Raw genomic sequence first — 24,091 nt, forward strand, 5'->3', positions numbered from 1 at the left:
GTTGTTGTTCAGTCATGTCCAACTCTTCTTTGTGAAGCTACTGGAATGGTTTGCCATTTCCTTCTCTGGTGTGTCCCCATTTTACAGATGAAGAACTGAGGCAAACAGGGGTTAAGTGACTTGCCCAGGGTAACACACTTAGTAAAGGTCTGAGACCAGATTTGAACACAGATCTTCCTGACTCCAGACCTGGTGCTCTATCCACTATAGTGCTTGGCTGGCTGCTTGTTTACTGGCAGGTAAATTGAAACAGAAAGTTAATGACGAGGGACCCAGTGTGTGAAATATCCGGCTACAAAAATAGTCTTAATGACAGACCACTTAGAAGTTAGAGCATAGACCTGTGGCAACAAAACATCTAATTTACTCCATGGGGGAAATTAAGTAAGGCAGGAATGGCATGGAGAGAAGCTTTGAGACTGTCAACGTGTACGGCTTGTGTGTCGAGAGGGCAACAGACTAACCAGCGGATTGTTGGCTCATTGATTTAGACTTCGTAGGATCATTGATTTAGGGCTGCTCGGACCCTTACGGGTCATTGGAGCCAACACTTATTTTACAGATAAGGAAGCTGAGCCCTGGAAGGAAAGAAGGCAGGGAGGCAGGCAGGAAGGAATAAGGGAAGGAAGAAAGGAAAAAGAGAAAGAAGGAGAGAAAGGGCTTCTAAGTGCTTATTATGTACCAAGTCCTGTGCTAGCACTTTAATAATAACTACCATTTGTACAGTGTTTACTAAGTGCCATGCAGAGTGCTAAGGACCTTACAATTATTTTCTCATTTGGTCCTTACAACAACCCTGGGAGATAGGGCTATTATATAGATGCCCATTTTACAGATGAGGAGACTGAGACAAATAGAGTTTAAGAGACTTGCCCAGGTCACACAGCCAGTGAGTGTCCAAGATCTTGCCGAGTCTTTAGAAAAAAATTGGAGGGATAAGCTAGATGGCCTCTGTGGTCCTTTTCAGCTCTAGAACTTAAGTGCTGCTAAATCACTTCTCCTCTTTGACCCTCAGTCTCTGTAAGTCTCTGAGGTCTTTTTCAGCTCTAGATGTGGGTCTCAAGTCCTTTCTCCCTGGACCTCAGTTTTCTCATCCATGAAATGAGCAGGTAGGAACAGATGGTGGACCCTGCCCCCACCCCCCCAATTCTAAAGCTCTGATCCTATGAAGTCTGTCAAATCGCCAGATTAGTAAAATGTTACTCCTCTTCTCAGTGGGGGAGAAAGCTTTTTTTTTTTCAAACTTGTGAAAGGATCTTTTATGCCTCTGAGATTTATGTTCACTGAAAGAACCTTGGGACTCCAATCAGTGAGTGCATTCCAGCTGCCTCCTTGGTACCACCCAAGGAAATGCATTCCTTCTTTTAAGTCACCGATTCCTTTGGCATTCAAAGCAAACACTTCATTGGATGAGTGTCTGAATGACCCATCGAAAGCAGCCCAAGACATGCCACACGTTCTACACACTCTGCCCATCAGTGAGAGCCTGGGCAAGGTCGGGATGAGATTAGGGAGTTTTCAGGGCTTGGACGTTTCATCACTGCTCTAAGTGAGACTCTTCAGGTGTTCATGTGGAGTCAAAGCAATGAAAACAGACTGAAAATGCCATGAAAACCCCACACCCCCGAATCCCATGTTGCAGGAGTGGGCTATTTTCATCTCAGATTACACTGGAAAATCCAGCCTGCCTTTTCTAACGTGGGCCTCACTGGGGGCAACGTGGGCCTTAGTCACTTCCCAGGGACATGCCCACAGCTGCCTCCTCTGGCAGTCACTTTTGAGACCTTGCCAGAGCTTCTACAGCTAAGCCTGGGAGGGTGGGAACTAGTGAGGCACCCTAGCCAGGGAGGAGCGGAGCCACCGGGCTCCTAGCTAACCCAGCAGCTGTGAGGGCTCAACAGTCTAATCCTCAGAGATCCCTTCCACAGCCTGGAGAAACCTACAAACCCTTCTCAGAATAATGTTTTTAAATTCATGCAAAAAGATCCCAAAGGAAAACAATTAGATTGAAATACAGTGATCAAAAGTGGTTTTTTTTGAAGTTCGTGGAGCCCAGGTGAAGAACCCCTGACTAGAAACATGGATTTGTACAGGCTTTGCTCCTCAAGGGGTCAGAGACCCATAGCACCTGAGGATGGGAGCCAGGAGGGGACCCTAGATGCAGTTTAACTTAACTGATGTTTGTGATGTGTCTAGGGTGCTGAAGATACGAAGACAGAATCAGAAGAGGGTCTGCCCTCAGTGAGTGTATATTCTACTGGGAGAATACAATGTTTGAACAGACAATAAGCACAAAGTATATACAAACTAAGACAAAACTGAAGTACGATGCAAAGTAAGGGTACAAAAGATGGAGAAAGTGCTAATGGGGATAGGGAGGAGCTATCAGAGAAGGTCTCATGGAAGAGGTGGCACACTTGAGAATTCCAAACACCATGGACTCCATTAGTTTACAGGGGAAGTCACCCAGGCCATCAGGATCAGACATAGGTTGTAGACCTAGATTTGCTGCCACTAGGGCAGGCACAGGCTGCCCTAGGTAGGTTAATACTGTGGATTGACATGGTTTAAAAACCCATGGTTTGATTGTTTTTGCTAAACAATGGTGTCCTCTGGTCCAGCTAAGGTGGGGTGTGAATGGACGGCTGGCCAGAACAATTACAGACAAGCCAGACGTGTTACAGATCTGAGCTGGAGGCTGTGAGCAGGCTCCAGCCAGAGAGGGCTTGGGTACCTGGCACCAGGCACAGGAAGAAGAGGGCCTTGCTTATTTCCCCAGCCCCAGTAGGCAGCCTCTTGGCCCCAGAAATAGCCACCTCTGATGAGGGAATGGCTGGGGCAGGGTGAGGCAGAGAGGAAAGAGTGCTGCAGCCAGAACCACCCAGCAGAGGAATTCCTGAAGCTGGCCTTGTGAAAGGAAATGGCATTCCTGGAATTCCTGGCCCCAGCTGGAGCTAGGGCCGAGGAACTAGAGGGCTGAGTGTTGGGGTGGAGGAACAAATCTGAAACTTGTCCCCACACTTAGGGTTCCCCCATAGAATCTGAGACTGGGGCAGAAGCCAAAGAGGGATTTGGAGAACGCACCCCAGCCTGAATCTGGTCCGTGTAAGCCTAGACCTGGGCTTGCTGGCCCCAGTGTTAGAACAGGACAGCTGACTGGGGCTTCCTGCTTTCCCGTGAATTTTCATTCACATTCTGCCCAGTTACTTGTGTTCACTAAGGGAGCAGAACAATATGAGGAAAAGATCACTGGCGTTGGAATCAAAGGACCTGAGTTCAAATCCAGCCTCTGACACTAATGGTGTGACCAAGGCTGAGATGCTTTTCCTCACCTGTAAAATGAGGGATTCAGACATGACTGAAAGTGAGTGAGCGACAACAATATTTAGAAAGGTTATTTTTACACTGAAACTAAATAGTCAAACTTAGATTTGGAAGGACCTCAGGTGTCTGGCCCAATCCCTACCAGAGTCAGATTCTTAACTCCACATTGCTTGAAGACCTTTGGTGACAGAGAACTTGCTCTCTCCCATGATGTAACACATCCTGTTTTTGGATAGCTTTAGGGGCACACAGGGCACAGGGGGCATTTTTACACTTAGTCCAACCTCCTATTTGCATATTTCTATTATCTGGCCTTTGCTTTTTGCAACTATATCAACTGGGAGAGAGGGGTGGTTGTTGTTTAGTCATTCCAGCCGCGTCTAACTCTTCTTGACCCTGTTTGGGGTTTTCTTGACAGAGATGGTAGAGTAGTTTGCCGTTGCTTTCTCCAGCTCGTTTTACAGATGAGGAAACTCAGGCAAATGGGATTAAGTGACTTGTCCAAGGTCACACAGCTAGTAAGTACCTGAGGCTGGATTTGAACTCAGGAAGATGAGTCTTCCTGACTCCAGGTCTGAAATTCTAGCCATTGTGGTGCCACCTAGCTGCCCTTGGGAGAGATGGGAAGAAGAATCAATTGCTGAAAGACTCACTACCCCATTGCCTTTAAGCTCTCTTTCTACTCCATATACTAAGATTCTGGCCATTCACAGAGTGAGACTAACCAGAGGAAGGACACCAGAATTTATTAAATACCCTCTTGTGCCAGACACGGTGCAATCCTGGGAGGCAGGGGCTATTATGATCCCATTTTACACTTGAGGAAACTGAGGCAGCAGAGGTTAAGTGACTTGCCCAGGGTCACCCAACTAGTAGGTGTCTGAAACTGGGTTTGAACTCAGGTCTTCCTGACTCTAAGCTTAGTACTCTATCCATTGCTCCACCTAACTCTGAACTAAGGCTGCATGAAGCAAGTTGATAGGGGCCTTGTAGGGCTCAGACCCCACCCCTGCCACTTGGTGCTGAGTGACTTGGGCAAGTTACTTAATAATAATAATAGCAGCTAACATTCAGCATCAAGCTAAGCTGCTATTGGCTGAGCGTGAGGTGATGAGGGCTGTTTATCTGCCTGGACTTGTCTTGGGTCTGAATCCATGTGAATGTTTGACTGTCTTTGTGGAAAGGACAGAGAAAAGAGACTGCTACTAAATTATTAAATATTTGGATGTTTAGTCATTTCAGTCATGACTGACTGTGACCTATTTTGGGTTTTCTTAGCAAAGATACTGGAGTGCTTTGCCATTTCCTTCTCTAGCTTATTTTACAGATGAAGAAACTGAGGCAAACTGGGTTAAGTGACTTGCCTAGGGTGACACAGCTAGTAAGTGTTTGAGGCTGGATTTGAACTCAGGTCTTCCTGCCTCCACTCTAGTAACTTGAAAAAAATTCTGTGGTCTTGTTATAAAGTCCTGATTCTTCCAGAGGCTTGGCTGAGCAGGGTGGAGACTATTACTGCTATTCCAGAGGAATGAGCTGCCAGGCCCCAGAGTGGAACCACAGCCAAGCTTAGAAAGCTGGTCAGCTCCCACTGGGAATTCATTTGAACTCTACTTACTTTCTTAAGCACTTGTCCTAGGATACAAAGACACCAAGACAAATTATGTACAAAATATCTTTAAGGCTACTAATGGCTGAGGGGAGGGAAAGGGGAAGCAATAAGTCATAGTTGGCACTGGAGCTGTTCTTTACATGAACTTCAGGAAATGACTTCACTCCCTTTCACGGGTCTCGAGGGAACTGAGACTGAGAAAAGGAGAGCCTGGGATTTCAGAAGACTAGCCCCTTGCAAGTGAGAGAGGCCTGGACCTCAAGGACTTTTCCCTTTCTAGGTCTCAGCCTTATAGCCTAAGCAGAGGCAGGTCCCAACATTCTTAGCTTGGTTTGTCTATAGCATCATATATTTTTTTTTTTGGAGGCCAGTGATTTGCCTAGGGTCACGCAGCTGGCCAGATTTGAACTCAGATACTCCCGACTCCAAGCCAGGTGCTCTGTCCACTGCAACATAGATTTGTAACTAGAAGGGACGTCAGAGGCCATCAGGCCCATCCACTCATTTTACAGATGAGGAAACTGAGGCAAACAGTTTAAGTGACTTGCCTGGGATCACCCAGCTAGTATATATCTGAGGCTGGATTTGGACTCAAGTCTTCTTGACTCCAAGCCATGAGCTCTATCCACTGCACCATGTAGCTGCTTCATTGGTCTCCTATTACACCTAGGAGCCAATAGAAATCACTTCCATGTTTAAAACAACACAATCAACCACCTCTGAAGTTCCCTTATCTGATCACAATATTCTTATTGTGCCTTCCCTCCCTATCCCTTACACCTTTTAAACCAAATCAGCCTCAGCAACTCTTGTCCCTCCACCCCTCAGTACTTTTTCCTTCCATCCTCTCTGTCATCCAGTGATACTGCTCTTCTTGCATGAGACACTCCATTTCCCATCTCCAGACATTTTCGTCTGGCTGTCCCCCTGTTGCAGCAATTCAACTAGCAGCTGCTGTGGGGGTGAAAGACCCAACAACAAGAACACTGCCAGCACAGGTTCTTTGGATCTGCTTTACTAAGGAAAGTAATGTTAAGGGGTTAACAATCTTACTTTAATCCAATATATACATATGAACTCACTTAGTTCAGGAGGAAAAGCCAGTACCCTGAACTTCAGAGCAAATCCAAACAAGTTATAAACATGCACAATATAAACAGACCAGATCACAATTCATAGTTACCAAGAAACCATCAACATCTGGGTTCACAAGCCAGGGAGCTCATAACAATGGCTGGCCCAGAGTCTTGCACCACTCCTCCTGTGGCTCAGAGCCCCAAGCGAGAACACCAACCTCTAGGTTTATATATCTTGTTCTGGGTCAAAGGTGAGTCACACATGCAACTCACCCATGTGACCTAAAAGCGTCACAAAAATGGGACTTAAACCCACATGGTCTAAAAGCCTCTGATGTCACAAACATGTCACTCAAACCCATGTAAATTAGGCTTTCCCTTGAGGCAAGGAGGTCATCAAGGACTTCTAATGTAATCAAGGAAACAAAGGCCAAACTCTTCAAGGGCACTTGATTGAATAAGTACTAAAAGCCCTCCTTAATTACCAATACACCCCCATAGCTGGTATTCTCTCCCTCCTTCTGACTTTCTTGAAGTCCCTAAAATCCTAAAGTGGGAAGCCTTTCCCAATTCTGGTGTCTTCTCTCTGTTGATCATCTCAAATTTATCCCATCTGTAGCTTGTTTTACATAGTTACTTGCATGGTGTCTCCCTCATTAGACTGTGAGCTCCTGGAGAAAAAGAATTGTCATTCACCTTTGTATCCCTATCACTTAGCACAGTAGGCACTTAATAAGTGTTTATTGACTTGCTGGCACTCTGCTCTGGTTTGATTTTCCTCCCTCCCCAATCTCTACTGTCTAGTTAACCGTTCAACTCTTCATGGTTGCCTGCTCCCAAATCTCTTTCCCCTTTTGACCGTCCTTTGACCCCTATCCCTGCTTCTCCATTGTCAAATCTCAACACTGGCCTACTGTCACCATCTGCCTCTAAGTGTCGAGTAGCTGAATGGATCTGAAGGAAGTCATGCGATTGTTCTGACTAGGTCTCCTGCCAATTTATGTTATGTAATCTCCCCTGAGTCCTCACTGCTGCAAGGCAATCTTTCTGTTTTTCTTGAATCAGTTTACTGTCCCATTCTCCACTGGGACTGTTCCAAACCTCTTCTCTCTTGATGCCTTCAACTCCTTATCCCCACCCCCCCAAAAAAACCTCCCCAAACCATTGTGATAAATAATAGCTACCATTTATTTAGTGCCTACTATGTGCCACTGTCTAAGGTCTTTATTATTATTGTTTCACTCGATTCTTACAGCAACCCTTGGGAGGTAGGTGCTGTTATTATCCCCATTTTGCAGATGAGGAAATGGAGGCAACTTGCCTAGGGTCACATGGTAAATGACTGAGGCCAGATTCATACTCAGGTCTTCCTGCCTCCAGCCCTGGCATTCTATTCACTGCGACACCTAGCCACTTCAAAATTAAACCCCACATTGGCAGTGTCCAAAAATGTTATTTCTTTATCTTAAGTCCATCACCTCTCTGTCAGGAGGTATGTAGCCTGCCTCATCATTAGTTCTCTAGGCTCGCGGTTGGTCATTGCATTGAATAGAATTCTTAAGTCTTTCAAAGGTGTTTGTCTTTGGGATGTTGCTGTTGTTGTAAAGGTTGTGCTCCTGGGGCTTCTCGCTTCACCCTGCATCAGTTCATTTGGATCTTCCTTAGGTTTCTCTGAAATAGTCCTTTTGGTCATTTCTTATAGCATAATGAAGTAAAGATGAATTGACATAATAGAATTGGTAAGTCTTTTAAAAGAACCACATTCTAAAAGAAGCCCTCACGTGTGAGGACTGAAATAATGGGCTTTTGTTTGTTGAAACTGTCACAGGACCTGTTCCAAGCTGGGGAGCTGAAATGGGGGACGGACGAAGAAAAGTTCATCACCATTCTGGGAACGCGCAACGTGTCTCACTTAAGAAGGGGTAAGTCAAGGAAGGAGGAGAGTGAAAGACTTCTCACAGTTTTCAAAGGGCTTGACTCACTGTAGAGGTGAAATGTTTTAAAGAATTGACTCAGTATCACTGTATTTCTAGGTTTGCTAAAGTGACCTAAAATAAAATTTTTTTTTTTTTTTAAGATTTTCAAATCACTCCTTTTCACTGTGTCTCTTATATGATGGAAATGCACAGGGTGGGGAGAATGGAGATTGGGTGGGGTGAGGGTGAGCAATGGACAAGGTCCTGGACTTCGAATCTGATGGTTACATGTCCACAAAGATTTGTGGGATCTCAGGGTCATAGATTTAGAGCCGGAAATGACTTGAGAGCCCATCTGGTCCAATCCCCCTCATTTTATAGATGAGGAAACTGGGTCCCATGGATAGGAAGCAGCTTTCTTCAGGCCACCCAGCTTGTAAGTACTACAGCTAGAATTTGAACCCAGTACCTCTCATCCCAAATTCATCCACTTTTTTCATGACATCACTTGTCTTCTCTAGGTTCGTTTGCCAGGCCTGACATTTATTAGCTCTGTGATGCAGGGAAAATCATTTAATCTCTCTTTTTGCATCAGTTGCTTCATCTATAAAATAAGCTTAATATCAGTAATAATTTATGATTTTCAGACATTCTCACAACTCCTTTATGAGCATAGGGTAGGTGTCCCCATTTTACAGGTGAGAAAATTGGCACCCAGAGATTAAGCGACTGTCACCATGTTAACAAGTGGTATGGCATAGTGGTAGAATGCTGGACTTGGAATCAAGAGAATCTAGGTTCAAATCCTTTCTCATATACTTAGCTGTGTGACTCTGGGTAATTCACTTAACCTCTTTGTGCCCCAGTTTCCTCATTTGTAAAAAATTAGGGCATTGGCCTAGATGGCCTCGAAGGTCCCTTTCAAATCTAAATCTCTGATGTTACGATCCTAAGTCATTTTATCTCTCTGGGCCTCTGTTTCCTCTTCTGTAAAATGGGGAGATGGATAGAGAGCCTTTGGGGTCCCTTTGAGGTCTATGTCTATAATCCTGTGTTGCATCAGAGTGGGCTGGAATGTTAAAGTGGCAGGCTTATTTACAGCAAGAAAGGTGCTGAATGAGGTACGTAAGTGCTCCTTACTCAATATATGATCTGACAAAGATTAGGTGAGTTGGTTTGAGATTTCACATCCATCTATCTATGTATCTATCTATCCATCCTGTTTGTCTGTCTCTTGCTATCATCTATCAGTCTACCATCTATCTATTTCTATCATTTATATCTATCAACATCTGTCTTATCCATCAATCTGTCATTCTATCATCTATCTTAGCTATCTGTATCATCTATCTATGTCTATCATATATCAACCCGTCATCTATCTCTATCATCTTTCTCTCTCTATATCATCTATCTCTATCATATATCAACCTGTCATCTATCTCTATCATCTTTCTATCTCTCTCTATATCATCTATCAATCCATCATTTATCTATACTTATCTATCATTTATCTATCTATATCTGTTTTGGTATAAAGAGAAAATTTTTTTGGAGGGTCTTATGGTTAGTTTAATGAGTTGAAATTTAACTTCTTATCTGTAGAGGCATTGTCGAGAGTTCCTCTTGTCAAGTTTTTTTTTTTTTTTTTGAAGTCGCTCAGAGGGTCATTAAAAGGTTTTTTGCTGGCATGGATCACATTGTGCTTTAACAGGTTTTTACGGAAAATACCATTGGAAAGATGGGGTGGGGCAGGGGGGGAGATCCAGGATCTGCCTGGAGCCAAAGCCTCCTGAAGGGAGTCTTGACAATTTCCCATCACATTCTTTTGAGATAACTTATGGAAATAACTTTGCAAACCTTACAGCACGATATAAAAGCCAGCCTCCAATATTTACCTAAGTAAAGCAAGAGCTTCCATTGTTTTTCAGTGTTTGATAAATACATGACGATATCAGGATTTCAAATTGAAGAAACCATTGACCGGGAAACATCGGGTCACCTGGAACAGTTGCTCCTTGCTATTGGTAGGTAATCTTACAGTATTTCTGGTGGTTGCTATGCAATATTTTTCTGTCAATCAACAAGTTTTTATTAAGCACTTCCTATGTGCCAGGCACTGACAACAAGGGTATCATGGGAGAAAATCACTAGATATTTTGTTCAGAGAAATGAATAGCTGTGAGTAACATGATCAGGAATTTAGTCAACACTTGAGCTCTCATTCAAGATTTTGTTCTGAGATTGAGACCATTTTGTTGTCTTGGTCCCTTTTTGGGCTAACTGGAAGTTTCCTCCCTTTTTCCCTCATTTAGTGAGCTTTTCATATGCTTCATAACCAGGGGTGCGGAGTTGTTCAGTCATTTCAGTCGTGTCTCACTCTTTGTGACCCCATTTGGGATTTTCTTGGCAAAGGTACTGGAGTGGTCTGCCATTTCCTTCTCCAGCTCATTTTATATAGTTATATAACTGGCTCTTTGGGGAAAAAAATGCACAGCACGCATATCCTTGCCTCATAACTGTCCATTAGTACAAAATTCCTGGGCTGGGCCCGATCTTCGCCTCTGCTCTTCAGTGGGACATAGCAGAAAGAGCTCTGGACTTGGAGTCCGGAAGATGTTGCTCTGAATTCCATCTCAGGCACTTATTAGTGGGCAAGTTACCTCCTTCTGAGCCTCAGTTTCCTTAGCTGTGAAATGAGAGGGCTGGACTCAGGGGCCTCTGATGTCTCAGCTCCAAATAGACGATCGGTCATGTGGTCTCTGCTCATCCTTCAAGGCTCTGTTCAGTCACTCCCTACTGTAAGAAGGCTTCCTTGATTATCTTCGGTTTTCAGTACCATCCTTCTTCCTCTCAAACTCAGTCTTGCTCATTCTATTATACAAAGTCACAGAGTCTCCAGGTTGCCTTCCCCATTGAAGGATGCTGCAAAGGAAACCCTGAGGAAACCTGGTCTCTCCCTGGCTTTCCTACTCTGCAAGCTCTTGTAGTTAGGTCCCAGAATTCACAGGGAAGTGCCAATGATGGGTCCTGGCATCACTTAGTCATGAGCCAAGACCAAGCTGAGACTTCTAAGAGGATTCCTGGGAATTTTGCAGGTTCACTGCCAAGACCCAAAGTTTTAGCTAGCTTTAGGAGGATCAGTCAATTGAACAATCAACAGACATTTATTAAGCACTTATATGATAGGCACTGAGGATACAGAGAAAGGGTGAGTAGTACACTCCCTGCCCTCAAGAGGGAGAGACAGCATATAATTATCTAAGGATGTGCAAGATTTAGAAAGAGCAAAGGGAAGGCAGCCTTAATGGGGGAAGGCTCCAGCAGCTGGGGTGACCACGAAAGGCCTCCTGAAAACAAGGTGGTGTGTGAGCTGAGTCTTGAAAGAAGCCTGGGATTCTAAGAGGTGGCAGAGGTGAGGAGGGGCAGCTAGGTGGTGCAGTGGATAGTGCTGGGCCTGGAGTCAGGAAGACTCATCTTCCTAAGTTCAAAGCTGGCATCAGACACTTACTAGCTGTGTGACCCTGGGAAAGTCACTTAAGCCTGTTTGCCTCAGTTTCCTCATCTGTCAAATGAGCTGGAGAAGGAAATAGCAAACCACTCCAGTGTCTTTGCCAAGAAAATCTCAAATGGGGTCAAAAAACAATTTAGCAATTGAGGCGAGGAGAGAGAGCCTCCCAGGCTTGAGGGACAGGCTGTGTCCTGGCATGGAGTTGGTGGATGGAGTCATATTCAAGGAACAGCCAGCTGGTTAGGTTTGTGGAGGAGAGTGATATGAAGATGACTGGGAAAGTAGGAATGGATGAGTTGGTAAAGGGCTCTAAATGCCAAAAAAAGGATTTTCTATTTGATCCTGGAGGTGATAGGGAGCCACTGGACACAGACCTTTGTTTTGTAACAACTTAGGGACTAGAATGAATAAAATGTGGCTTATTTGTTTTTCAGTAAAGTCTGTCCGAAGTGTACCTGCCTACCTTGCTGAAACGCTCTACTATGCCATGAAGGTATGTGAATCCTCTAAGATTTATCTTTCTTTATAATATCTTTCTCCAGGTCTATTTCAACTCATTAGCTAAAACTTATCTCATTAGAATAAGCTTGTATAGATGCAGTTCCAGGGCAATGTGATATAGTAGAAAGAATATGGGATTTGATTTGGAATCCTGGTTTTGTCACTTACTATCTCTGTGATTTTGAAGAAGGGCCTCAGTTTCTTCTTCTGTAAAAGGAGGGAGTTGGACTCAAGAACTTTGTAAGATCTTTCCAACCTTAAACCTGTGCTCCAGTGATCTTTCTTTGCTTCAGTTTCCTCTTCAGTGAAATGAGGACACTGGGCTAGGAGATCTCTAAGGGAGCTTTCTAATTTTAAATTCCATGATTTTAAGGTTTCTCTATATTTCAGATATGTAGCTAAATTATTTCTCTTTAAGTCACCAGATTTATTTCTGATGTCTTTAGATTTGAATTGGATTTAAATGCCAAAAAATGTGCTCGAATGCTAATCTCAATTTCTTCATTACTTGGCTTTATGAAAAGAATGAAGTTATTTCCCAAGACTGAAAAAAAAGATTCTAAACTGCTTAATTAATAAGGTGACAATAATCATACCATTTATAGAATCATGAAATTTTAGCACTAGAAGAGAACTTAGAAGTCATAGTCCAACTTCCATTTTTTTGTAAATGAGGAAAGCAGTGGCTAAGGATGGGCAGTGACTTGCTTATAAAATGCAGATCTTCTGACCTGAAACCCACAATACTTTTTTGTGTATGAGGCCTGTACTGGGGATTCTCTTGACTCCATTTTCTTTCTTTTGAGATTTTAAAATCTCAAAGCAAAGTAGAATAACAGTTTGGATGCAAAGTATGGAGGATGCTGTGGTTAGTAAGCCTCTCCCCTGCAGGGAAGTGCTGTAGCTCTGTCACCTACCAGTTGGGAACAGCACATCCCCTCAGCCTGGTTGCACCAGAAGGTGACAGATGACTAGACTCAAATCACATTTGTTCTTTGAACTATTTTACCCTATGATATACTCATCCAACTCTCAGCTCACTTGTGGTCATAAACCCATTTCAATTCTTAGTTCTTATCACCTTTGACCTGGTTGTGGCCAGCCGGTATTCTCAGTACTCTTCTTCCCAAATGATCTGACTGACACTACGGTGAGGAAATGCTTTCAAATTCTCCCCATCCTGTTTCTCTGATCTATCTATTCATCACTGGGGCTGGGCTGGGTGGAGAAGACTGAAAGAACAGGAGGCCTTTGTCTCACTTTCCCTGATAATAAATCAGAACTTGCTCTCTCTAGAGATAGAATGCTTTGTGATTGAATTTAATGCATCTTTTCCCATTACATAAAAATATTACCTAGAAAACAAGAAATAAAGAATGACTTTTAGCTATATATTTCTCTTTGTGATTATGTCTTTGAATTATGAATGCTAGGACTTTAAGGAGTCTTTCCAAGTTTTCTTCCCCACCCTTCTATATACTAATACATAAAACCTGTCTATCTTTTGATTTGTATGTAATTTGTCTTTTTTTTTTTTTTTAAGGGAGCTGGCACTGATGACCACACTCTCATAAGAGTCATAGTTTCCAGGAGTGAAAAAGACCTATTTAACATCAGAAAAGAATTTAGAAAGAACTTTGCAACTTCTCTTTATTCCATGATTAAGGTAATGGAACCTTGTGACCTTGGCCATGTCTCTTCTCCCCTCTGGGCCTCAGATTCCTGATTTGTAAGAGTGAATGGATTAGAGTAGACGACCTTTAAGGTCCCTGGCGAGCTCACATGTGACATTCCTATGGTCTCTTCCTTCAAATTCTGTTTTCAAAACGTTAGTAAATTTGTCACAAACACCCAAAGTTATGGGAATAGGGTTCGTTGAAGGAGGTGTTCTTGTGCTCTCAGACTCAAGCCTGTGTAAAGTTTAGAATTCTAGGGGATTTAAACATTTGGTTGAGGAGCCGAGAGGCTGCGTGACATATTGGGATAGAGCCTTGGACCTGGGATTGAGAGACCTATGTTTGAATCCTGCCTTACTCATACGGGGTGAAGTCAAGAAGTTAAAAATAACTAATTTGGGGAGGAAACACCCCATATGGCATTCCTAACTTGAGAGTCACACACATGGCTTGTCTGGGGGGAAAATCAGATGACTGCCTTTCTTCCCTTGTGTGTGTGTGTGTGGGGGATCCTCTCTTCCTGTGACTCATGCCTCACCATGTGATTTTGGGTTGCAGGATGACACGTCTGGGGACTATAAGAGAGCCCTGTTACTCCTCTGTGGTGGAGAGGATGACTGATCTGGCCCCTCGGCAGAAAGTGGCTTCCTCTGTGCCTGCCTCCCGGTGCCTTCCAGCTAGCTTCCCATCTAGCCTCATTTTAGTATGTTAATGCTTTCTGTATTGCCTTATTCATACTAGCATGCTAATGATTGACCCCTAAGCGGAAGCATGTTGTAGAAGTGATTGCTGGACTTCTTCTGATTGCCACGTCGAAGCTTCCAGGCTTCATGGGCTGTGGGATCACAGAACGCTCTTCAGGGGCAAAAAACACCTCAAACTCCTCCTTAGGGACTAAGTTTAGAGCTTGGCTCCGGGATATTATATCATTACATTATGGTATGATTAAAAAGGAAATTTGTGTTACAATAAATTGTATTGGCTTTCACGTTTTTTTCTTACATGAAAAAAAACCTCATTCATGTTCTATCAATAATCATGCTACCTTAATGAAAACTTAACCTTAATATTAGAAACTCCTGGACAGGTGAGTAATCAAATTGTTCTGTGTCTGAATGGAATCTGCTGCATGATGGAAGACACAGTCAGAAGTCTAAGGGAAATCAAACATCTCCTCTCTCAAAGCCCATCACTCCTTGGCAGAATGTGTTTTTTTAAGATACCAATAGGTATCTTAAACAAGTCAAGTTAATGTTGGTGTGATTGGGGAAATGGGTATTGGGTTGTCTGGGTAGAAAGTTCTGCCTGCAGTGATGTAGGGGAGAATAGGTTGAACTTGGTCTGGGTTCAAATCTCACCTCAGACACTAGATGTGTAACCCTAGGGAAGTCACTTAGCCTCTATGCCTCAGTTTCCTCATCTGTAAAAAAAAAAAAAAGAAGAGGGTGGACAATAGTTTCCAAGGTCATTTCCAGGTCTTAAACTCTCTGATCCTCTGATATCCTGAATAATTCTCTTTCATAGTAAGGGTCAAGGCCTTGAATGGAGGAGGATTTTTCCTTCTTTACAACTAGGTTATTTGGCCATGGAAGTTATTCTTCACGGTGCTAGAAGTGTGATGAAAAAGCTGTTCCCTCTTTAAGAGCAAACATAGACTAGTGTCTTCACTCTGGAGTTGGGAGGACCCTCAGAGGTCATCTAGTTCAAATGCCAAATTCAACCCAGAATGGAGGCTCAGAGACAGGAAGGGGCTTGCCCAGGGTCACAGAGGTAACTGTCTTAAGTAACTGTCTGGATTAGAACCTAGGACCTTTTATGCTGAAATTGGTGGCTCCTTACCTCCATCTTCTCTCTTCAATTCTCATTCATTTTCAACTCTCCACTAACTCTTCCCCTCCCTGCACCGCAGCCCATTTCTTTTTGTCTTTGAGAGAAAAGGGCAGGGGATCCTCTCCATAGAGGAGTAAGATTTTTGTTGTTGGAGAAATAGCATCTAACGATGGAAAGAACTTGGGACTTGGGGCCAGGAAAGACTTGGGTTCAAATTCCATCATTGACACATACTCACTGTGTGACTTTGGAGATGTCACTTTCCTTCTTTGAGACTCAGTTTCCTTCTCTGTAAAGCGGGGGTAAGGATCCCTATAGTGCCTGTCTCATCGGATTGTTTTGAGGTTCACATGATATGATACAGGTGAAGCACTTTTACAAACCTCAAAGTGCTATAAACAATCATGATGATGGTAGCAATAATAGTAACAGCAGCCTTTTCTATAGCACTGCATAGGATTATAGTTCTAGAGCCAGAGTTGGTCATTGAGTCCAGTCCCCTCCTTTTAACAGATCGAGAAACTGAGGCTGAGGGACCTGAAGTGGCTCCCCCAAGGTCACACTTGATAATTTCCAAAGCACTTTAGATGTTTATATATTGAGCCTTCCAGTGACCCTATGAGGTCAGTATGAAGGATATTATCCTCATTTTCTAGTCCTCAATAAGGTGACATAGCGGTCCAGTGGTCATATGCTAGAATGTCACAAGTGGGATTTTCCCTTAGACCTTCCCAGTTCCTAAGTCCAAGCTTCTATCCATTATGCTGTTCTTTTCCATTACTTACCAACTTCCTGTTTTCTGTCTTTCAGGCTTCACTTTTTGCTTGGTGGTATTTCTTCCTCTCTTCCTCCCTCTCTTCTACCTCTTTTGCTTCTACCTCTGTGCAGTCCTTATAGAAGGAGGAGATAGTGAAAGGATGTATAGAAATTTTTTTTCTTCCATTCCAAACATACCCATAATAGTCATGTTGTGAAAGAAAACATAGACAAAAAAAACCTCAAGAAAAATGAAGTTTAAAAAAGTATGCTTCCGTCTATATTCAGACCATCTGTTCTTTGTCTGGGGATGGACAGCATTTTTCATCATAAGTCCTTCAGAGTTGTCTTGGATCACTGTATTGCTGAGACTAGCTAAGTCATTCACAGCTGATCATCTTATAATATTGCTGTCGCTTTGTACACAGTACATTCATATCAGCCCGTGCGAGCCTTCCCAGGGTTTTCTGAGAGCATCCTGCTCATCATTTCTTACAGTACAATAATGTTCCATCATAATCCCATGGCACAACTTGTTCAGCCATTCCCCAATTTATGGGCATCCCCTCAATGTCCAATTCTTTACCCCCAGGAAAGAGCTGCTATAAATATTTTTGTACATATCAGTCCTTTTCCTTTTTGCTTTTTATCTCTTTTGGGATGCATACCTAGTAGTGGCATTGCTAGGCCAAAGGGTATGCCTGGTTTTATAGCCCTTTGGGCATAGTTCCAAGCTGCTCTACAGAATGATTGAATCAGTTCGACAGTGCATTAATGTCTCATTTTCCCCGCACCTCCAAGGATGTGTAGAAATTACAACAGTGGGCTGCTCTTCTTCCACCTCATTCAAATTTTGGTGTCCCCTTAAAATCTACATCTTGTCTCATTTTCTTCCATAATTTAATAACCTTCTTTCTAATATAGATTTTTCTAGTACAGGTTTTTGAGTTATGCAAGAAAATGAGACAAAAGGAAAGAAGCATTTATTAGGCACCTTTCATGTTCTAGGCACTGTGCTAAATACTTTGTGAGTATTATCTCACTTGGTCTTCACAACAATCCTGGAAGGTAAATGATATTATTATCCCAATTTTATAGTTGAAGAAACTGAAGCAGATAGAGATTAAGTGCCTTGCCCTGAGTCATAAAGCTTTGTGTCTGAAACTGGATTTGAACTCACTTCTTCTGTACTTTAGGCCTAGCACTCTATCCACTGTTCCACCCAGCTGTCTAGTAATGACAAAAACTTATTGTTAATGGTGGAAAGAGAAACCCAGTAAATAATGCTGGTCCGTGCTTGGCTATGAGAAGCCCAGGGAGAAGAGAAACTATCCCAAGACAACTAGGCAGATTCAAAAGGTACTCATCAACAACTTAGATTTTTAAAAACAAATAAAAGCCTGGACAGTAAATCAGGGCCATTCATTGCAACATTGCAAATGAGGCCTCTGGGAGATCACGAGGAGTTTTGAAATGAGGTGATTTGATCAGATTCTCTCACCTATTTCAACTCTTAAATTTGGTGACAAAGTTCTCTCCAAATGAGCGATCATCTTGTAGCTGAGCATGCAGAATAGTGAGAAGACCCATACAGAAGAGAGATGTCCAAGATAGATTTATTAAAAGATATTCTGTACAGCCAGCCAGGAAGGGGGGCGGTGGGGGACTGTGGGCATTTACATCTGTGTTAAAATTGGAGTGGTGGCAGTGAGCGTTCCCCAGCTGGCTCCTCTCATTTTCTGCTTTCTCTAGGGAAAGTCTCCTTTCTGACATAGGTTAGGGATGCTCCCTCTTTTTGCAGGGGTTTCAGGATGGTGATGGGTGGGGAGTGGAAGATTGTTTGCTTCCTCTGCTCCCAGATAAATTACATCCTATGGTACCAAAAGAATGGGCAGATACAAATGGGGAACGATGACTGAAAAACTAAGGGCCGCAACATTGGAGGCTGGAAGGAGAACTCACTATGTGAGACTATACAAAACTGAAATGCCACAAGACTGGCGGAGGGCAGAGTCTACACACTCTAGGTCAGTTGAGTTTGGCTTCCATTTATGCTCCTTACCCCACCAAAAGTGGTCACCATTAGGAACCACCATGGATTCTTGAAGAGCTCATTTCCTTTTTCGATAGGGTTGCTAGACTGATACGATTATAGATTTAGAGCTGGAAAGGGATCTCTGAGGCTATCTAGTCCATCTTCCCCACATTACAGATGAAGAAACTGAGGCAAAGGGAGGTTATGTGATTTGCTCAAGACTATACACTGAGCATCAAAGGTGAGATTTGAACACAGGTTCTCTAATTCAGAGACAGTTCTTTTTCCATTGTATCACCCCAGGGAATGCTGTAGATATAATTTATCTGAATTCAGCAAAGCATTTTACAAAGCCCATCATCATCCTTGGGAAATGAAGAACTTTAGGCAAGATGATAGGAAAGTACAGTGTGCTCAGCATTGATTGAAGGAATGACCAGATCCCAGGAGGTGTGAGCCATGTCCTGATGTCAGCTTGGAGGGGAAGTCTCTAGTGGAAAGCCATTCAGATCCACAATTGGCCTTGTGCTATTAGAAGATTTTACCAATGACTTGTTTGCTAGCACAAATGGTAGGATTATCACATTTGTAGATAGCACCAAATTAATGTATTGGATAAAGAATCAAGATACAAAGAAATCTCAGTGTGTCATCCCTAACAATATCAAATTCAATAGCCAAATAGCCAAAGAGATCTGGGATTTCATTGTTCTGGAAGTTCACTCCAACAGTGCAGATAGCAACCCATTCATGCCTCCCCATACTTATGCAACTATTGACCATATCCCTCCATTAGGTTCCCCACAAGAGGCCCACGCAATGTACTGGAGGCCTTCCTCACTTTCTCATAACATTTTGAGAGTACCACTAGAGGATGCTGGTCATGCCTTATCCTGGCCACCTGACCAACACATCTCTTCCTATCATGCGATTCCTTGATGGTGTTGTTTATTTTTTAATTTTTTAATTTAATTTTTGAAGGATTGAGGGAATTTTAATCATTATTCAGTGCTTCTTGTTGGGTCAAGGCCCACAGTTTAAGAGGTGCTAAAGGGGTTGCCAGTAGAAAAAGTTTAAGAAGTCACTGGTTCCAGTGCTAGAAAGAGGGCTGGATTTGTCTAGGAGGCCTAGATTCAGATCTCCTGAAACGTATTAGTTAATATGGGCAAGTGTTAATTTACCTGTATGTGCCTCAAGTAACTCCCTAGAGCCTAGTTACTGAGCCAGAGACAGCTTGGCATAGTGGGAGTCGAAGGGAATTTTGGCTTTGGAGGGTGACATCCTTTAATCTGCTCATACTCCCTATGCCCCTTTTGCCTCTGCATGATAATTATTTTTATTTCTCCAAAGACCATGGTATTCTGTGTCTCACCGTCATACAGCAACAATGGTAGAATGGTGGTATTAAACACAAATGCTTTTATTTCTAGAGGAATATATGGGTCATTAAAGGAATGTGGCAGTGTCCTGAGGGCAATTCGGCCTTATCTTGCAGTCATATTCAAATCTGGACTCAAGCTATGTGTTTGCATTTGTCCATCCCAGATATGAGGGCAGCTAGGTGGCACAGTGGATAGGGTCACGAAGAATCGGACATGACTAAAATGACTGAAGAATAACAACATCTCTCGAGGCAAAGAGGTTAATTTGGAGGTTATTGCTATCGTCTATGTGAGAAGTAATGTATGAAGAGCTAGGAGGGTTTGGATACAAGAGATATCGTGAGGTAGAAATGGCAAGATGTGATAACTGCCTAGATATATGGATGCCCTCAACAGAATAAGGAAGCTTGGGGAAAGGGAGAGTTAGGGGTAAAGATGGTGAATTAAGTTTTAGACAGGCTGCATTGGAAGATGCCTTCAATATATTTGAAATGTCCCCTAGGTAATTGGTGATGTTAGACTGAATTTTGGGGGAGAACTTGGAGTTAGATACATCGATCTGGGAGTCATCTGCAAAAAGATGCTAATTAAGCCCAGGGGAGCTGATTAGGTTACTAAGAGAGAAATCGTGAAGGGAAAAGAGAAGAGGGTAGAGGATAGAACCATGGGGAACACCTGAAGTTAGAGGGCATCCTGTGGATTGGTCAGCCAGCAAAGGAACCTAGCAAGGAGCTGTTAGACAGGTAGGAGGTGAACCAGGATTGCTGTGGCATGGAACGTAGATAGCAGAGAGCACAGGGGCTGAGGAGGAGAGGAGAGGGGGTGGTTAACAGTGTCCAATGCAACTAGGAGATTGAGAAGGAATAGACTGATCAAAAATCATCAGATTTAGCAATTGAGAAATAAAGTGACTTTGCTGAAAGCACTATAAATAAACCTAGTTTCTAAGGCAAAGAGTTTTATTCTAATTTTCAAAATTAAATAAAATAGCAACATTTATCTCATTTATTAATTAGCTTGGAGTCCTACCCTGAGTTGCTCAAGCATTCTTTATTTCTCTGTCCTGTACTGCTGTTTTCTGAGGTGCCCAAGCTATGCTCACTTGACTGTCAATTCCACTCTTCACGCTTTTGACTTTTCCACCCCTTCCCAGAAGCCTCTTTGCCCTGCAGATGACTCTGCCCTCTCTTCTCATCGATTTCATGGGGTGCCCAGGTGATGTTCACTGTATTCCCATTTCTATTTCTCACTCTTTAGATTTCTCTTCCTCCTCCCCAGCAGCCTTGCCACCCATGTGGGCAACCTTCCCCTTCTCTCCCAGCTTTCTAACTCTCTTTTAGATCTTACCTTTTCATATTAGCTTACATTAGAATTTATGCTCTTTGAGGGTATTGGATTATTTTTGTCTTTATTTTCAGAACTTGGCACAGGGCCTGGAACAGAGTGCTTAATAAATGCTTGATCTATGTCTCTTCACATCTATGTATCTACTTATGTATCTATCTATGTATCTTTGTATCTATCAATCCATGTATTTATCTATGTATATTTATGTATCTGTATATGTATCTAGCATCCTAACAGAGGAAGACCACATGTACATATAAAATGTATCCAGCATAAACACCAAGTAAATAAATACAAATATATACAGAAAAGTCAAATAAAAGATAGCACTGAAGTTGAAAGATTAAGAAGAGCTTTGTGTATTAAGAAGATGAAAGGTATGTGATCTGGTTCGCTTTTCATTTTTATATGATCTGATCTTTTCTATTCAGGTCCAACATTCATTTTGAGTTCTTTGTTGTATACAATGTAAGCTTTTTTACCAGCTCTGATTTCTGCCAGATTGCTTTCCCATTTCCCCTCCGAAATTCTTGTCAATAGATAATTTGAATTCTTTCCTAGGCTGTTTAAATGGTTTCAGGTTTATCCAGCACTAAGCTTTTGAGTTCAGTTGTTTCTGATCCTTCCTGTCTCATCTGTTGCATTGATCTGCTTTCCTGCTTTTTAACCAGGACAAAAAAGTTCTGCTTTACAATAGCTCAAATTCTGGAAGTACTATTCTCCCATTGTTCCTACCTTTCTTTCATTCTTTCCCAGGATATTCTCGATTGTTTCCTTCTAAATAATTTTTTTTATTTTATTTAAATTTATTTATTTAACATATTTGGTTTTCAGCACTGATTTTCACAACAGTTTGAATTACAATTTTTCTCCCCATTTCTACCCTCCCCCCCACTCCAAGATGGCATATATTCTGGTTGCCCTGTTCCCCAGTCAGCCCTCCCCTCTATCACCCCCCTCCCCTCTCATCCCCTTTTCCCTTCCTTTCTTGTAGGGCAAGATAAATTTCTACGCCCCATTGCCTGTGTATCTTATTTTTTAGTTGCATGCAAAAAATTTTTTTTTGTTTTTGAACATCTGTTTTTAAAACTTTGAGTTCCAAATTCTCTCCCCTCTTCCCTTCCCACCCACCCTCCCTAAGAAGTCGAGCACTTCAACCTAGGCCACGCATGTATCATTATGTATAACCCTTCCACAATACTCATGTTGTGAAAGGCTAACTACATTTTGCTCCTTCCCAACCCATCCCGCTTTATTGAATTTTCTCCCTTGATCCTGTCCCCTTTCCAAAGTGTTTGTTTTGATTACCTCCACCCCCATCTGCCCTCCCCTCCATCATCCCCCCCCCTTTTATTTTTTTTTATCTTCCTCCCTCTTCTTTCCTGTGGGGTAAGATACCCAACTGAGTATGTATGGTATTCCCTCCTCAGGCCAAATCTGATGAGAGCAAGGTTCACTCATTCCCCCCTCACCTGCCCTCTCCCCTCCTCCCGCAGAACTGCTTCCTCTTGCCACCTTTATGCGAGATAATCCACCCCATTCTATCTCTCCCTATCTCCCTCTCTCAGTATGTTGCTCTCTCATCCCTTAATTTAATTTTATTTCTTTTAGATATCTTCCCTTCATCTTCAACTCACCCTGTGTCTGCTGCTCTCTCTTTTCACACACACACACACACCACACATATATATATATATAAAACACATATATATACATACATACACATGCATACATATACACATAGATACATACATACATACACATTCACTTATATATATACATAAACATATATATGCATATTCCCTTCAACTACCCTAATACTGAGGTCTCATGAATCATACACATCATCTTTCCATGTAGGAATGTAAACAAAACAGTTCAACTTTAGTAAGTCCCTTGCAATTTCCATTTCTTGATTACCTTTTCATGCTTCTCTTGATTCTTGTGTTTGAAAGTCAAATTTTCTATTCAGTTCTGGTCTTTTCACTGAGAAAGCTTGAAAGTCCTCTATTTTATTGAAAATCCATATTTTGCCTTGGAACATGATACTCAGTTTTGCTGGGTAGGTGATTCTAGGTTTTAATCCTAGCTCCATTGACCTCCGGAATATCGCATGCCAAGCCCTTCGATGTCTTAATGTAGAAGCTGCCAGATCTTGGGTTATTCTGATTGGGTTTCCACAATACTCAAATTGTTTCTTTCTGGCTGCTTGCAGTATTTTCTCCTTGATCTGGGAGCTCTGGAATTTGGCCACAATATTCCTAGGAGATTTCTTTTTGGGATCTATTTGAGGAGGCGATCGATGGATTCTTTCAATTTCTATTTTGCCCTGTGGCTCTAGAATATCAGGGCAGTTCTCCTTGATAATTTCTTGAAAGATGGTATCTAGGCTCTTTTTTTGATCATGGCTTTCAGGTAGTCCAATAATTTTTAAATTATCTCTCCTGGATCTATTTTCCAGGTCAGTGGTTTTTCCAAGGAGATATTTCACATTGTCTTCCATTTTTTCATTCCTTTGGCTCTGTTTTATAATATCCTGATTTCTCATAAAGTCACTAGCTTCCACTTGCTCCAATGTAATTTTTAAAGTAGTATTTTCTTCAGTGGTCTTTTGGACCTCCTTTTCCATTTGGCTAATTCTGCCTTTCAAGGCATTCTTCTCCTCATTGGTTTTTTGGAGCTCTTTTGCCATTTGAGTTAGTCTGTTTTTTAAGGTGTTGTTTTCTTCAGTGTATTTTTCAGCATTTTTTTGGGTCTCCTTTAGCAAGTCCTTGACTTGTTTTTCATGGTTTTCTCGCATCCTTCTCATTTCTCTTCCCAGTTTTTCCTCTACTTCTCTAACTTGCTTTTCCAACTCCTTTTTGAGCTCTTCCATGGCCTGGGACCAGTTCCTGTTTTTCTTGGAGGTTTCTGTTGTAGGCTCTTTGACTTTATTAATTTCTTCTGTCTGTACGTTTTGGTCTTCTTTGTCAGCAAAGAAAGAATGCAAAGTCTGAGACTGAATCTGGGTGCGTTTTTGCTGCCTGGCCATATTCCCAGCCAACTAACTTGACCCTTGAGTTTTTCAGTGGGGTATGACTGCTTGTAGACTAACGAGTTCTATGTTCTACGTTTGGGGGGGAGGTGCC

General features: G+C 42.4%; 1 protein-coding gene across 1 annotated transcript in view; it reads left to right on the top strand.

Annotated features, from left to right (window-relative positions):
- Positions 1-14,591, top strand: part of ANXA5 (annexin A5) — a 53,756-nt gene extending 39,165 nt beyond the window's left edge. The window contains exons 9-13 of the mRNA XM_036765422.1: positions 7,838-7,931; positions 9,857-9,952; positions 11,871-11,929; positions 13,481-13,603; positions 14,172-14,591. Coding sequence (XP_036621317.1) covers positions 7,838-7,931; positions 9,857-9,952; positions 11,871-11,929; positions 13,481-13,603; positions 14,172-14,234 — 435 coding nt within the window. The 3' untranslated portion in view covers positions 14,235-14,591. The remainder of the gene's footprint in view (positions 1-7,837; positions 7,932-9,856; positions 9,953-11,870; positions 11,930-13,480; positions 13,604-14,171) is intronic.
- Positions 14,592-24,091: the final 9,500 nt, after the last annotated feature.

Source organism: Trichosurus vulpecula, chromosome 6, assembly GCF_011100635.1.
Source record: "Trichosurus vulpecula isolate mTriVul1 chromosome 6, mTriVul1.pri, whole genome shotgun sequence".
NCBI lineage: Eukaryota > Metazoa > Chordata > Mammalia > Diprotodontia > Phalangeridae > Trichosurus > Trichosurus vulpecula.